We start from the raw sequence: 14,414 nt of genomic DNA on the forward strand, positions 1-14,414 counted from the left end.
GGGGGAGGGAAAGAGCAAGTGGCCTACTGGCTGATCGCAATGATTAAAGACTTCAAATATGATGCTATATTACATAAAACTGAGGAAATACCTAGAATATTCGGTACCTATATAAGACTGCAGAGTGTTTCTTCACAGGGTTGGGCTTTGTTCAAAAAACCTCAGAGATGGAGGGAAAAGCCTGCATTTAATTATCTCACTACCAGTGGTCATTATAATGATTGAAAAAATTCAACCTCTTTTAAAAAAATAAAGGTTGACTAATAATCAACCAACCAGCAATGCGATGCTGCCTCTGTCAGTCAGCACTGAGCACCCTGTGGGGGACTGTGTTGCTTCCCTGCCATGTCTAGATGTGTTGCAGCTGAGAAGGGATGGTGTTTCAGATCCCTGCAACACTTGAACCATCACTCATAGGTGTTTTTCCATGGGTGCAAACTGGATGCACTGAAACAGCAGCGCGAAGGTCATCTTTTGCTAGCAGCTCTTCGCAAGGGGGACTGGTGATGATCTCTTCATGCAAAACAACGTTTTGCAGCACAGGTCTACATCAACTTGTACCCGAGAGTTGTCTGGGTACAGCAATACACGGGCTTTTTCTTCACCCTGAAAAGCAGTGTATTGCAGCAGTTGATACTGGCAGTTTTCAAACCCCAAGTTTCAATAAAGAGCAAATTAATTACTAGTAGCAGAAGAGCATCTATTTTTAATGATGCTAAGACTCAGATGTTAATTATCTCTAATTTACTGAGACCATTTTTCTTTGTCACTTTTAATGTTTCACATAACCTTACACTTGACGGATCTTTCTCAGTGGAAAAAAGCGGTTTCATATAGGTTTAAAAAAAAAATAAATATTCTAGTTGCTCATGCTGTGTATTACATTAACAAGGTAAATAAACAGTTTCTTCCGTTTTTTCACTTCATACACTGAAAACATATTCAAGATTATTTAGATTTATATGGATAGATTTGGCAGCTTTTTCATATTTATGTTGACTCCAAGAGATTAATCAAAATTAGGATTTTTCCTCGAAGGATTATTTATTTATCATATGAATAGCTGTGGAAGAGAATAGACCTAGATATAGGGAGGTTGTTATAATTTTGTTTCAAATGTGTGATTTTTCAGCTTTGTCTATTTGATTACTGGAGCATACTGGGGAAGATGTTTTGTTATGTGATCTTAGTGCTTTGTGAGGGAAAGACCATTAACAGGAGAAAGAACATTAACCTCCTAGCACATCTTCAGTACAGTCACTTCTTAGCAATGCTTGGTGATTTGCAGACTGAGCATCAGCAGCTGAAGCTGTAAGCCATGCTGAGTGGTGTCCCAGACCCAAGCTGTAGCCTCCTAGAATCTGAGCAACAGTGGTCCCTTGTGTGGATACAGTCAGCATCATTTTGCGTAGAGGCACAGTGCAAGGTAGTAGAGCTCTGGGCTGTAGGGGTTCCTCCCCGGGCTGCAGGTGGGTCTCTGCTCCATCACAACCTCCGTGGGTGCAGGGCACAGCTGCCTCACCACGGGCTGCCCCACGGGCTGCAGGGGAATCTCTGCTCCGGGCCTGGAGCTCCTCCTCCCCTCCTTCGGCACTGGCCTTGGGGTCTGCACAGTGGTTGCTCTCACATATTCTCACTCCTTTCACCAGCTGCGTTGCCATTATGCAGTCTTGGGGTTTTTTCCTCTTAAATACATTACCCTAGAGGTGCTACCACCATCGCTGATGGGCTCGGCCTTGGCCAGTGGTGGGTCCGTCTTGGAGCCGGTTGGCGTTGGCTCCAGCAGACACTGGGGAAGCTTCTGGCAGCTTCTCACAGAAGCCACCCCTGTAACCCCCCCTTGCTACCAAAACCTTGCCACGCAAACTCAGTCCAGCATACAAATATGCAGCCTACACAGAGAGAAAAGAAAGATATTCAGCTGTAGGGAAGTTGGACAGAAAAGCAGTTTATGATGATTCTGAGACTGAGAAGTTCGTATTTTCTATTATCCTCATATTATTTCTTGAAAAGTGCTTGGAGTTATCACACTGTCTCAGTGCAGCACAAACGAATGATTGTGACTCCACACTCTGCAAGAGAATCAAGCACTGCCTATAAAGAATATCCAACCATATGCAGCTATGCATGCCCTTCTATTTGACCCTTTCAGATAAATAAACAGCTAAAACTGTCACTTGGTATATAGCAAATTACAGGGGCACATATATAGTAGGGAAATATAGATATTAAAAATTATATTTTAATACTTTTCAAATATATAATAAACATTATATATATTATACCACTGCAAAAGAGATGCAGTAAAGTTGATACAGCTTATGTTCCCTTTACTTGTTTTCATCTTTAATTTAAGTTTAACATTTGTTAGTGTTTTGCATAGCAACTTTTCTACTGGAACTGTAAAGCCTGCAATACCACATGCATGCCTATTGGGAAAAAGATCTTCTTTTTTGCTTTATATCGACTCTTAGAAATGATTATGCACTTAATGGTTAGAAAACGAGTGTATTACCATTATCCTCCATCCAGTGAGCAAACAAATTATTGATGGAAGTGTTTTACTTTGCTGACTACACTATGTTGATTGAACTTTTTAGCAAACTGTTAATCTATTAGGTGAAAACAAATAGATGTAAATGTACAGAGTCTCATCAATATCTTTTAAAAATGAATTTGCTGCAAGTATGGAATCTATTCTGTAAAAGCTGATTGACATTGTTGCAGAACCTAGTAACAATTTCAGCATTTTCAGCTCATCCCAGCACACACACATGAAGCTACAACTTCTTTGACTGAAAAGTTGCAAGAAATATATTTATTCCCTGGCTGATGGGTGGTGTGGAATAGCTGGTGGGTAGGCGGTGGTGGGGGGGATGGGGACTGGCTATCTATAGCAGCTGTCTGGGGAGTTGTGCTGGTTGCTAGCAGAGTTCAGTGCTCATTTTCTGTGCAAAAGGGCCTGTGGGGGAAAGAAAGGTGTAGATGGTCACTGTCCCAGAGTACCTCCAGGTTACATAAAATTGTCTGTGTGTTTTGTTCTTATACAGCTGCCAGGTCTATACAGAGGGAGTGAAATTGTGAATGCCTTCCTGGAAGGTGCTATATGGAAAGAGTATAAGTCAGTTTTTCACTGACTGTTTTCTGTAGTCTCTCTTACCCTATGCTTTGCCTGATGCGGTCTATATCTAGTTATTGTGAGATGCCAGGAGCATATAACAGCGGTGCCAGAATATAGTGCATTTGGGCAGCCAACGGCAATAAGTACTGGGAAGTCATTGAAAGCCACTGGTGATTTGATGACTTAAATCTAGAGTAACTGAGAAAAGGTTCTAGCGTTATTTCTTTGTAAAACTTAAGTACCTTCCGAGCATGGCCTTTGATCATAAACTGAAATGGAAAGACTTTAATTAAGAGCAGGCACAAAAGTTTCAGTGATGATAATGATTCAGTCTTCTGAACTTTGACAGTGTGTGTGGATGTGGCTTCGACTGCCATGAACGACTGAAAGAAGTGTTCTTTTTAATCATATAAAGCTGCCTTATGGTAAAGGACAGTTAATTAAAGCTGAATTTAGCATTTATGCCTAGAGCAATTTGACACTTGGATATATCTGTGATAAATGCACTAGAAAGTATAAGGATAGCTACTCACTGCGTATTGCTCTTCATGAGATTTGGAGAAAATGGAATGTCTCATGACTATCCACCCAGTGGAATGTCTCATGACTATCCACCCAAGTGCAGTAGTGTTCTTCCTGGTGTGACAAGCTGGGGTGTACACAAGATAGCTGTATTATTTTACAAACTAAATCACTGGAATCAGTTCTTGTCGTAAACATTTTGCATTTGACCTAGGTTACAAGCTGTCTTTCTTGCTTACTTTTTTGATCTCTTTGTACATCTCTTGTCTGGGAAGGTGAGGCTGTAATGTGCGTTATTCCAGAGATGTTCTAGTCTTGCCCCCATTCTGAGTAAACTCACCAGTCAGAGTTTTGACTTTTGCTCAGGAAAATCTAGAGCTAATAATGAGAAAATTGAAATTCTAACAGAATATTGGGTACTTGAGATTAAAACCTGCCCTTTTTTTGGTTTATATTTATATTTTGTTGTTGTTTTAACATACTATTGGGGATGCTAGGGAAAAGTTGGTTTATGACAAGGTTTTAAAAAGTACAACAGTTTGTTTAATCAGGTAATATACTAGGACAATATTTGCTCTTTTAAATCCTTTGTATTTCTCTCTCTTTTCCTCTTTAATTTTTTGGACTGGGACTAGAGCTGAGTTGTTTCTTATTTCTTATATTTGGTTGCAAACTGTCTGACTTTGTGTTTGTAATGATGTTTGCCTGGGATTATGTGAATGTCTCATAATAGGACTCTAATAATTGCAGCATTCTGGGAATTCAAGAATATTTGGGAACTCAATCAATAGGGAGCATGACAGTGACCGGACTATAGCTCCCATAGATGTATTTACATACACATATATGACTTCTCTTTTTATTGAATATTTTTAAACTGTTTCTAAATAAAAAAATACTTGCATACACTTGGATAAAAAAATCCAGTTTACTTTCAAAAGAAATAATATTTCCGAGAGAAGAGAAGAATAGTCCAATGCCAGTCCCCCAAACACAATATTTATGTATATTTGGCTTTATGACTGCTGGTTATAAAGTGGCTAAAACAAACAAAAAATTATGTAGCTGAACTGAAAACTGAAGCTTTTTCTACCCCTTTCATTGTGACACTAATGAAATTGGACTTGGAACTGCAAACATACAACATTTTTTTTTTTTCCCTTATTTAACTCCATTTGAAATTACAAATTGTGGTTTTGTTATGTTAGAAGGCTTATACTTCAGGTTTTTTAGGTTTTGGTATCCCTTTACACTGTTTTTCTGACTCAGAAAAACAGATAAATTCTTTTGGACTAGGCTTCATCCATAAAAAAAGAAAAAAAAAAAAAGTCTATAATTCTAAGTGTATGATTCTGCTGATTTCATTAGGCATAAAAGATACTCGGGGTGCTTCTTGCTTTAAAGCACACCTTAGTGTCATGCAGAACCAATTACATATGTTTTAAAGTACGTGCTGAACTGCTGCTGGGTTACAAAAGCATCTTCCTATAAATCAGTGATGAAGAAGAAAGTTCATTCTTAAGTTATTTGTTCATGTTTCTTGAATAAATATCCATCATAATTAGAAAATGGAAATACCTCACTTCTGCACTGGGCCAGATGTTACCTGTTTGAGGCTAGGATATAGAACAGATTTTTAACACCTTAAAATGACATCGGATTTTTGGCCTGGCATCGATGCCCCTTCTTTCTTTTAAGAAACAGATCTGTTGTAAGTTATTTTCCCAATTTTCCCAGCCCCCAAAAGGATAAGATGGATATCACCAACGGTGAAATATCAGTTATCTTATTTTCATTTGGGACTTTAAATATTTACAGGTAAATTTTAGATACAAATTTTGTGTTGAAAATTTTGTACTAATGTTCTGCAGCATGCCAAATGCCTCAGACTTGCTAATGTTACATTAGTGGAAAAAATCCAAATGTAAAATTACATCCAAATGAGGACTCCCACAGATTTCTAAAATATGCTGGCCTTCATTAAATTAATTATAGCATTTCTTTATTATCTTCAGGCTTTTGTGAGAAAAAAAAATAGTTCTTACTCTAGAGAATAAAGGGATAAGAGCTGACTGAGAAAAGCTATGGTCCTACTTTGTCATGTCTCTGCAGTAGATCTGTGGTTGGCCCTTTCTAACAACATGTTGTAGTTGGGATAACAAACAGACAAGTAAAATTGTCTTTATTTTAAAGCACGGTTTATTTTTTATATTGTAAGTTGCAGTAGAATAAAATAATTGGACACGTTTGAGGGAATGGGACAAAGTAAGTCTTTTGCTGACAAATTTGCAAAATTAGTTTGAGTTTTACTTTGAAAGCAAGCCAAAAATTTGTCCTTGGGGGGCTGTGTGTAAATGGATATCTGTTATTTAGGCTAGGTAATTGAACAGATGTGAATTCTCAGTACATACCTCCCTTGTGTGTTGCTGAAGCTGGCATCTTTTTACCAGCAAGCTAATCCAATGGGCTATTTTGGCTCAGGCAAACCATGTTAGAGACAGTGTTACAGAGGCTTTCTTATACTACTTCTGTCTCATTTTTACTGTTTAATCACTTCTCTGTTCTCAAGTAACATTCAAGAATAAAATTGTATAGACACTAATCACCCCCCCACCAAAAAAAAAACAAACAAAAAAAACCACACAAAAAAAACCCAATACAAAAACAAACAAAAAAACCCCACACCACCCTGTACTGTCTTTTGGGAAACATAGAATTAAGAGGAAATCAGGTTGTCCCATGCTTTTCCTTGTGAAATGAAAGTAGTTGTGTTAATGGCAGCTCCACCCAGCAGAAAATTAAAGGGACAACTGGAGGCCCCATGTAGGGGAGAATACAGGGACTTCCCTTCTATGAATGCCAACAAAGATCTGCCACCTCAAAGATGCTCAGGAGGTGGTAGGAGGAGACAGGGCCATACACTGAGACTGGGGATCAGGATGTCTGTTGTACATCAGCCTGCAAAGGCAAGTACTTATTTGGAGAATACTTTTTAATGTACTGTGTTCTTTCATTTCTGGTCAAAAGTTTTGGTTCCAGATAACCAGTCTAGATGAAGAATTCTGGCATTCAAGTTAGAGCCAAAGCACCTGATTTTAGGAAAGGAATGATTGAGCACAGTCTTTCTGCCTTTAGAGAATCAGGAAAGTTCAGAATGAAAAATGTGTAGTGGGAGAGACTTCCTCCAGAGGAACCAGATCTTTTGATTACATTATTAATTAATTGTTATTAAATTATATATATACCTCCCTTTAAATTTATCACCAAAATGTCGAAAGTATGAGGAAAAAATGCATGAGCACTTCTCTCATTCCTATTGGAAAGTAACAACAAAATGTAATGTTTTGTTTGTCTTTGCTTTTTTTATTCCTCTCTCAGGTCCGCACCAGTGTCCTACCTGATCACAAGGAGGCAAGAGCAGATGTTGGAGTAAGCAATTTTTCCAATGAAGAGAAATGGTGTTTTGCCTAGCTGCTAAATGGGAGCTGGCAAGCTTTTTTAATAGCAGAAGTCGGGTTAAATGAATAAAAACATCAAGGCAGGACTAATAGTCTCAGTGATTGATGTAATCCCATTCATGTATTTCTTGAAAATCCTTTTCAACTGAAATTATCCTGAGGCAAGCACAACTATCCAGACTTCTGCTACTGCCATACAAGGAATCTGGGTAAGATTGAGAGCTTGGAATTGCATTGCCTCAATGAGCATGGCCTGTCGCCATCTGGTTTTCATGGGCAGAGTATAAAAAGTTCTGCTGTAGGAGTTGACTTTGCATTCACTTTAAGAATAATGTCACAGGTGACATATGGAGGACTTATTTTCCCCTGTAGGTCTGTAGAACTTTTGGGAAAGGTATTGGGATGTCATTTCTGGTTCTGAGAAGGCTAGAAACTCCCAGATAATATAGACCCCTCATGGGGGTGGGAAATGTTGGTCCTGCTAGACTGAATAAAAGACCAAACACCATCTGGTGCAGGTGTCAGAACTATCTCTGCAAACATTTAAAATAACTGGATTTTTAAATTTTTAGCCTAAGGTGTTGACTTTCCTGCATTACCAGGGCTTCCTTGGCATAGTTTCCAGGACTTTAGCTAGAGTTTGAAAAATCTGTAGTTCAATCTTAGTGAAAAAATCAATGTGCTTTAACTTTTCATGTAGCTATTAGGGAGACTTTTCTCTTTGGCTAGCTGAGATTATTTGTCAAGCTATTCAAGGCACATATCTTAAGATTTATAATTGTAAGTACCCCACTAACAAAATTACAGAGGAATGTTACTCTGTAATTAGCATTACAGCAGCAGTTCTGTTCAAAACCTACTCTCCAAGTCATGTGTGCAAAGTTAGAATGGTTTGTAGACTGCCAGTTCAGGCCCCAGGGTAGACTATTTTTATCTAAATCAGGATGAAAACTGTATTCTCCAGCATTGTTTGAAACTAGACCCCTTGAATGTTAGTATAACTCTCTTACTTTGGGTCATGGGATCATTCATAATTTTATTTTATTTTGCAAGTAACTTTGAAATGCATTGTCAGGCAAAGCAAATTTTATTCCAAATAAATAGAAAAATATGAAACACACAAATAAGTAGAATTGTTTTAGGCCCATAAAATTATTCACCTTTAATTTCATGACCCTGGAGAACTAGATATGACAGAGATGGTTAGTGGGTACAGTGACCAAAGCTCCTAGGTTGTAAAGAGCGCGGTGTAATTGCTTCTTAGCCCTGATCATATGAGGACTCAGGGTTCTTAAATGGATTTATAGTTCTATTGTGCTGCAGAAAGAAGCCCCAAGTGACCCAACCTGTATCAGTTTCATTCCAAATATCCCTCTCCCTCTTTTCAAATGGTAAGGTTGCAAATGCAAGCACCCAATTGCCATGAAATGCCTGAATAATGAATGGCTGCTGTATAGGTGCTGTGTTGCAGAATGCGTTCTTATTTTACCAAGACAGGTATACTCTTGTAAGATGATAATTAAACTGTGCTAACCATGCCACCATAGACTTTTAGTGAAGAAATGCTGTCATGTTGATGGATCTGAAAGAAGGCAGATCTGTGTTCACTCCAGCAAGGCTGTGCATCACCATGTGTCACACCTGGACATACTTGTAAAAGTACATGTTCCATTTTGGCAGTGAAAACTAACCATGATCTCTGCTTGTACGGCTCTGGTATTTTTCTTCGTGTATTTTCTATAGGCTTTTTTTTCTTCCTTACTTCCAGTTCAGCACTTCCCAAATCCACTGTTTTCTCAGCCTTTCCTAGACTGAGCTTGCATCTTTTTTCCTTTGATTCTTAAGTGCCAACCAAAGCACAGGAAATCTAGGCTTCTGTCATTGATAGGAATGAGCCATAACTGATTATTTAGTTTAACAAATTGGAGAGCAGTGTTGGTGCTTACCTAAACAGAGAGTTGTGATTTGAACTGTATATTTTATATGCAAGAAAACCTATCTTAGCATGGAGCTTTACTGTTAACATTTAAACACTAGAAAGCAGGCTGCAGGATTTTTTCACCAGAGGAAGTTACGCTTCTCAGTAGCAATAAATTCTCTACTCTTTTTCCCTGAATAGGAAATTTGCTCCCTACGTGCAGCCTGTGTGACTCAGAGCAACTTGATTCTTCTTTAATTTGCATGTCCAAGAACATATATAATTTAGCCTGGAATTTGCCATTCCAACAGTAGAGTAAAATTACTACAATGTAATAAAAACACTTTGTCTTTCTTATTGCTTTCTTGCAAAAATTCAGCATAATCTTATGATTAAGAGCAAGTGATATCAAGTTGTATATTTGAAAGTTAAATGCCGGGAAGATGGTTGTAGACTGTTATTTTCTTCCCCATTGTTCCCAGGGCAAGAATACTACTGTTGGCCAAGGTGACCAAATGAGATTTTAGCCATGTGCAGTGGTATATGAGCAGAGGTTAAAAAATAACTAAAATGCAAAAGAAGATGCATTTGTTTTCCTCTCTGCACTATTTTCTTGATGACATGTGAAGGTGATTTTGACAGAAGGAAAAGATATAGTGGTGTAGCTTAATTTAACTTCAGACATTCTATTTTCATTAGCTCATTTCTTTGCACTTGTTCTGCAATGAATAGGTCCATCTTACAATGGAAATAAAGGAAACAAGTTCTTACAAGCACTGCCATAAACTAAAGGAATATAACATTTCTATTAATAAACTTGCAGTGAACTCAATGTAAAAACACTTTCTTATCAAATACATTCATATTTGGAATATATAGATGGTAGTGCCTAAGGCCTGAGGAAAAAGCATAGCAAGAACAACTTTGGTAAAGCACTGAAAACTTAGCATTTCTTGTAATCCAGAAATAAGAAATATAGAAAGAAGATGCAAAATGCAAACGTTTGTACTGGATGAAATTTTTCCTGTGGCTGTACATTTTATAGCCTGTTACTTTGTCAGGTTGTCAGACTGTTCCTAATGAATAAGAGAAAGGTTCTTGCCCTTAAAATCAGAGTTTAACAATTTACCAATAATCATGTTACAGATGCATTAAAAGAAATCTGCTGGATAATGTGTCAAACTACTATAGTAAAATGTAATATTTTTCTAGGCACAAAAGAAAGATTTCCAAGTGTGAGACCAAAAAAAAAGTAACAAAACTTAAAAAATTAATGGAGATGTTATCTTTTCTTTTTACTTTGTTTTGTAGCGAAGCTTCCTGGGCTGTACAACTTTTAGAGTAGGAGACTTGGTGAAGTCAAAGGAGCAACAGTTGACCCTTACCCTCAAGTAAGTGCTTTCCTCTGTTGTAAACCATGCTGAATTAATAACCCCTGGCATTTCACATCCAAAGAAGAACAATGAAGCTGGTGAAGTATCTAGAGAACAAGTCCTGTGAGGAGCAGCTGAGGGAACTGGGGGTGTTTGATCTGGAGAAAAGGAGGCTGAGGAGACACTCTCTACAACTACCTGAAAGGTTTTAGCGAGGTGGTTGTTGGTTTCTCCCAAGTAACAAGTGATAGGGTGAGAGGAAACGGCCTCAAGTTGTGACAGAGAAGGCTTAGATTGGGTATTAGAAAAAGTTTCTTCACCAAAAGGGTTATAAAATGTTGGAAAAAGCTGCCCAGGAAAATTGCTGAGTCACCATACCTGAAGGTATTTAAAAGATGTGTAGATGTGGTACCTGGGGACATTGTTTAGTGGTGGACTTGGCAGTGTTAGGTTTATGGTCGGACTTGATGATCTTAAAGGTCTTTTCTAATCTAAATGATTCTGTGATTGCTGCTTGACATGTTTTTGAAACTCTGTATTATTTCCAGTATATTAAATGTCAACTTGAAATGCTTCTATTTTCTATCATGCATAACATCAAAATGAAATACCAGTTCTTTAAGCTGGAGTTTTCCATGTGTCAGATTAGAAAAGGATAGTAATTTTTTGGTGTGATAATTTATAGAAGAATTGCAGGGAACTTGAAGTAGGGGATGTGCTTTCAAAGTTTCCTTTAGAAAGGAACATAAGGTTCTCTATTTCATTTGATATGCATGGTTTAAAGAATTACCACTGTACAGTTTGCTGGTTTGGTTACTAGGCATATTTAAAGACGTTGGACCTAATGACTTAAGGCTTCTCTCACGTGGAATTGTTTGCAGTCTCCTAAACTCGTTCTTACGTTACCATAAAAGCTGGCAGAGGAACTCTCAAAGACTCCTTTTGGGGTTTTAGAGTTATATGCAGCCAAAATCAAATGGCGGTGGTGGTGGGGTGATGTAGGACTACAGTGACACAGGGTACAGAGCTGTAGGAGAGTCAGAGCCAGTGTTCAAAAACTAGGGCTGGGCTGAACAGATATTTCTTAAAGCTGTTCAATGAAGAGAAGAGTTTGGTTTTCATGCCTGATACTGACTTGCATGGCTTAAGATGAATTGATATACAAATCAAAACTCTTTGAAGGTTAGGGGAAACCTTTTAGGTGGTGATTTTCAGAATGAATTCATTGGACTTTTATATAGTGCAGGGCTTTTGTTGAACTGATTTTTGCAAGCACAGTGGAGGCTTATTTGAGATTACTGGGTAAGCACAGGTAAGCTTCACACAGCAACTGCCCAAACTCACCATGTTTCCACATAGGCAAAATTTTGGGACTAAAGAGGCTGTGACTAGAACAATTGTGACACTGGTCTATGTTCTGCTTGGAATATTGTATGTAGGTGCTGTAGAAAAGTTGTGTCACATTCTTTATCATGTGCACATGAAGCCAGCCTGGATTTGTCCTGAATTACGACCCATTCAGCAGTGTTGTGGTATTGTCACTATCTCAAGGACACTTACGTTCTTTTTGAAATGGAAACTTCTTAAAGTATTTTGGGTTTATTACTGCACATGCCTTCCTAACACTAGTAGTTGCATATGTATGTGTAGTTCACAGGGCAAAGTTAACAAAATGCCTTGATTTTAATTTCTCCCAAACACAGAAAATGCCATGCCTAACAAGCAGATAACTTTGTTTTCTAACAAACAAAACTGATCAGGCAAAATGTGAACTGACTACTCTCTGTGGAAATGTATGGCTGGATAAATAAATACCACCTTAGCATTTGGAAGAGTCTGTTCTTACACAATTTCAAATTGTCTCAGTTTCTTTTGACAAACTTTGCCTCTGACATATTGAAAACTTGATCTGTAAGAATGCCTCTCACCATAATAATTGACAGAATGTAAAGTTTCAGGAAACTTTGAAAAGAATTAAGTATCTAATCCATCTCATTTGTAAACAGAAAGATCAGAATGATAACTAATAAGCAATAGATGTCAGTTTGCCAGGTTAGTTTCAGCTGAACCTCTAAGCCTCGTCAGATTTGCTTTTAATCCATATTTTTAGACTTGTATGTCCTCTGTGCAGCTAACACTAGAAGACAAATATTATAACGATTCAAATTAATTTGCAGATACATTAAATGGTAGGGTTTGGTTGGATTTTTTTGGTTTGTTAAACCAAAAAGATCCTAACCTTTTACATGTGGGACTGTTACCTGATTATGGCTCTTCAGCAACACAAAATTAGTAGAAATGTTCCAAGTTTCTTTGGTGGCAGTTTAACCAGAGCCGTCTAGTAATCTAAACTTGCTGTCTTCTAATTGCCCTATTATATTAGTAACCCTCAGGAGAATATGGGATATACCAAGGGACTTGTCAGAGCATGCAATTCTATTTAGTTCTTGTCGATACACTTTGGAAGGGAGTTTACCAGGGAGTGCCTGTGATTGAGATACTCTTTTCTTAAATCTGAAATAGAGATTTAAGGATCGGAAATAGCTCTGTGGTGTGCCCTGTAAATATTGTTGTGATTATAGAATCTGGTTACTTTTTCTCTGTTTTTTGCTGCTGTTATGCCTTGCCATTGTCATTCTAAGGTACAATGTAGCAATATAAAAGTGTTTTTAAAGGAATATTCTTGCATTTTTCTCAGTTATTTTGTGGAGGGCTGGCATACATCTACAATTCCTTACTGTTGACAAACTGTGGTCTGCTTTTTCCCTTTCCCCACCGTTGTACATTAATGGTGGTTAGGGACACAAAGAGGTTTTTATTTTGATTGTCCTTTCTTCTCTATAAAGGTGCCCTAAACCGATAGCTGAGAGATGTGTGCACCTATATCCCGTCATCCAAACCTGAACAGGTCAATTTGTAGAATAGCTTCAATGCTGACAATGTACACAACAGATGTTGGCAGAGGAATATAGTTACTAGAGACTTGGGATTGTACTTTTCAATATGAAATTTATAAAACCAGAAAAGCTTTCTGTAGACTTGAATGTTTCATTTTGCAATGGTAATGCAATGTCACTTGCTTCCAGATGTCTTATAGGGTTGTGATGATGAACAGGATAAAATGGGCTATTGATTAATACAAAAGGCATATTCAATACCAGAATATTTCTTAATATTGACTATCTGTTGCAGTGTATCCAATTTGGAAAAAAAAAAATAGCAAGCATACATCGTTTTTCTTTGTAAAGCTATTTTAGTAAATAATACTGATTTTTTTTTTTTCTTTTAGTTGATTTACATTTTAAGTTCAGTTTAGACGGTTGCTTTGCCGTGCCTTTCTTTTAAGAACAGTTTAATGTGGTTTTTTGCTTGGTTGAGGTCTATGGCCTTTTGTAAAGGGCTAGCAATTAGTAATTCCATTGGCGGCTTCCCCTGTATTTGCCCTGTTTCCAGGAAGGCCCTCTTTAGCTTGGGTGATTTTGGTATGATTTCCAGTAAGTTGTATGTAAGAAGCAGCAAAGGAAAAAGATAATAGAGTTCTTCTGTGCACTCTGTAAAAATAAAGCCCATCTGTCTGAGACACTCCTCTTAGTAGACAGTACAAAAGTGTAAGAAGGCTACTTTAATATAAAACTAGGGTAGTATCAATATCACTTGGAATCTTTGGCCTCTGTAAGCAGGAACTTCATAGTGATGGAGGGAGCTAACCATACAAAAACAAGAACTAGGATGGAGTGCATGAATTATACAGATTATTGGAGAGAATGTTCCTGTGGATGTCTGTCAATCATGTACCACACAGACTTTCTTTAAATGTGTGGCTGTACTTGACCTCTTGGACAACATCCGTTTGTCTATCAACCTTCTTTCTTTTTTAGTTGTCTTATTTTCATTAATCTTGGGCAGGACCAAACCTATTTCCTTTAAATAAAGAAGATAAAGTATAGTTATTTTTGGAAAGTTCAAAAAAATAACTCCAAGACTCCATTAAAGAAAGACCTGTTCCCACCCCACCCCCCCAC

The 14,414-nt window shown here is 37.7% G+C and overlaps 1 protein-coding gene across 4 annotated transcripts in view; it reads left to right on the forward strand.

The window, feature by feature from the left end:
• Positions 1 to 14,414, forward strand: part of INPP4B (inositol polyphosphate-4-phosphatase type II B) — a 332,198-nt gene that overhangs the window by 192,849 nt on the left and 124,935 nt on the right. For all 4 annotated transcript variants that reach the window (XM_026866972.1, XM_026866970.1, XM_026866969.1 and 1 more), the window contains 2 exons: positions 7,022 to 7,072; positions 10,331 to 10,410. In XM_026866972.1, coding sequence (XP_026722773.1) covers positions 7,022 to 7,072; positions 10,331 to 10,410 — 131 coding nt within the window. The remainder of the gene's footprint in view (positions 1 to 7,021; positions 7,073 to 10,330; positions 10,411 to 14,414) is intronic.

The sequence above is a fragment of the Athene cunicularia genome, unplaced genomic scaffold (genome assembly GCF_003259725.1).
Source record: "Athene cunicularia isolate RWA unplaced genomic scaffold, athCun1 SCF_1, whole genome shotgun sequence".
Classification (NCBI taxonomy): domain Eukaryota; kingdom Metazoa; phylum Chordata; class Aves; order Strigiformes; family Strigidae; genus Athene; species Athene cunicularia.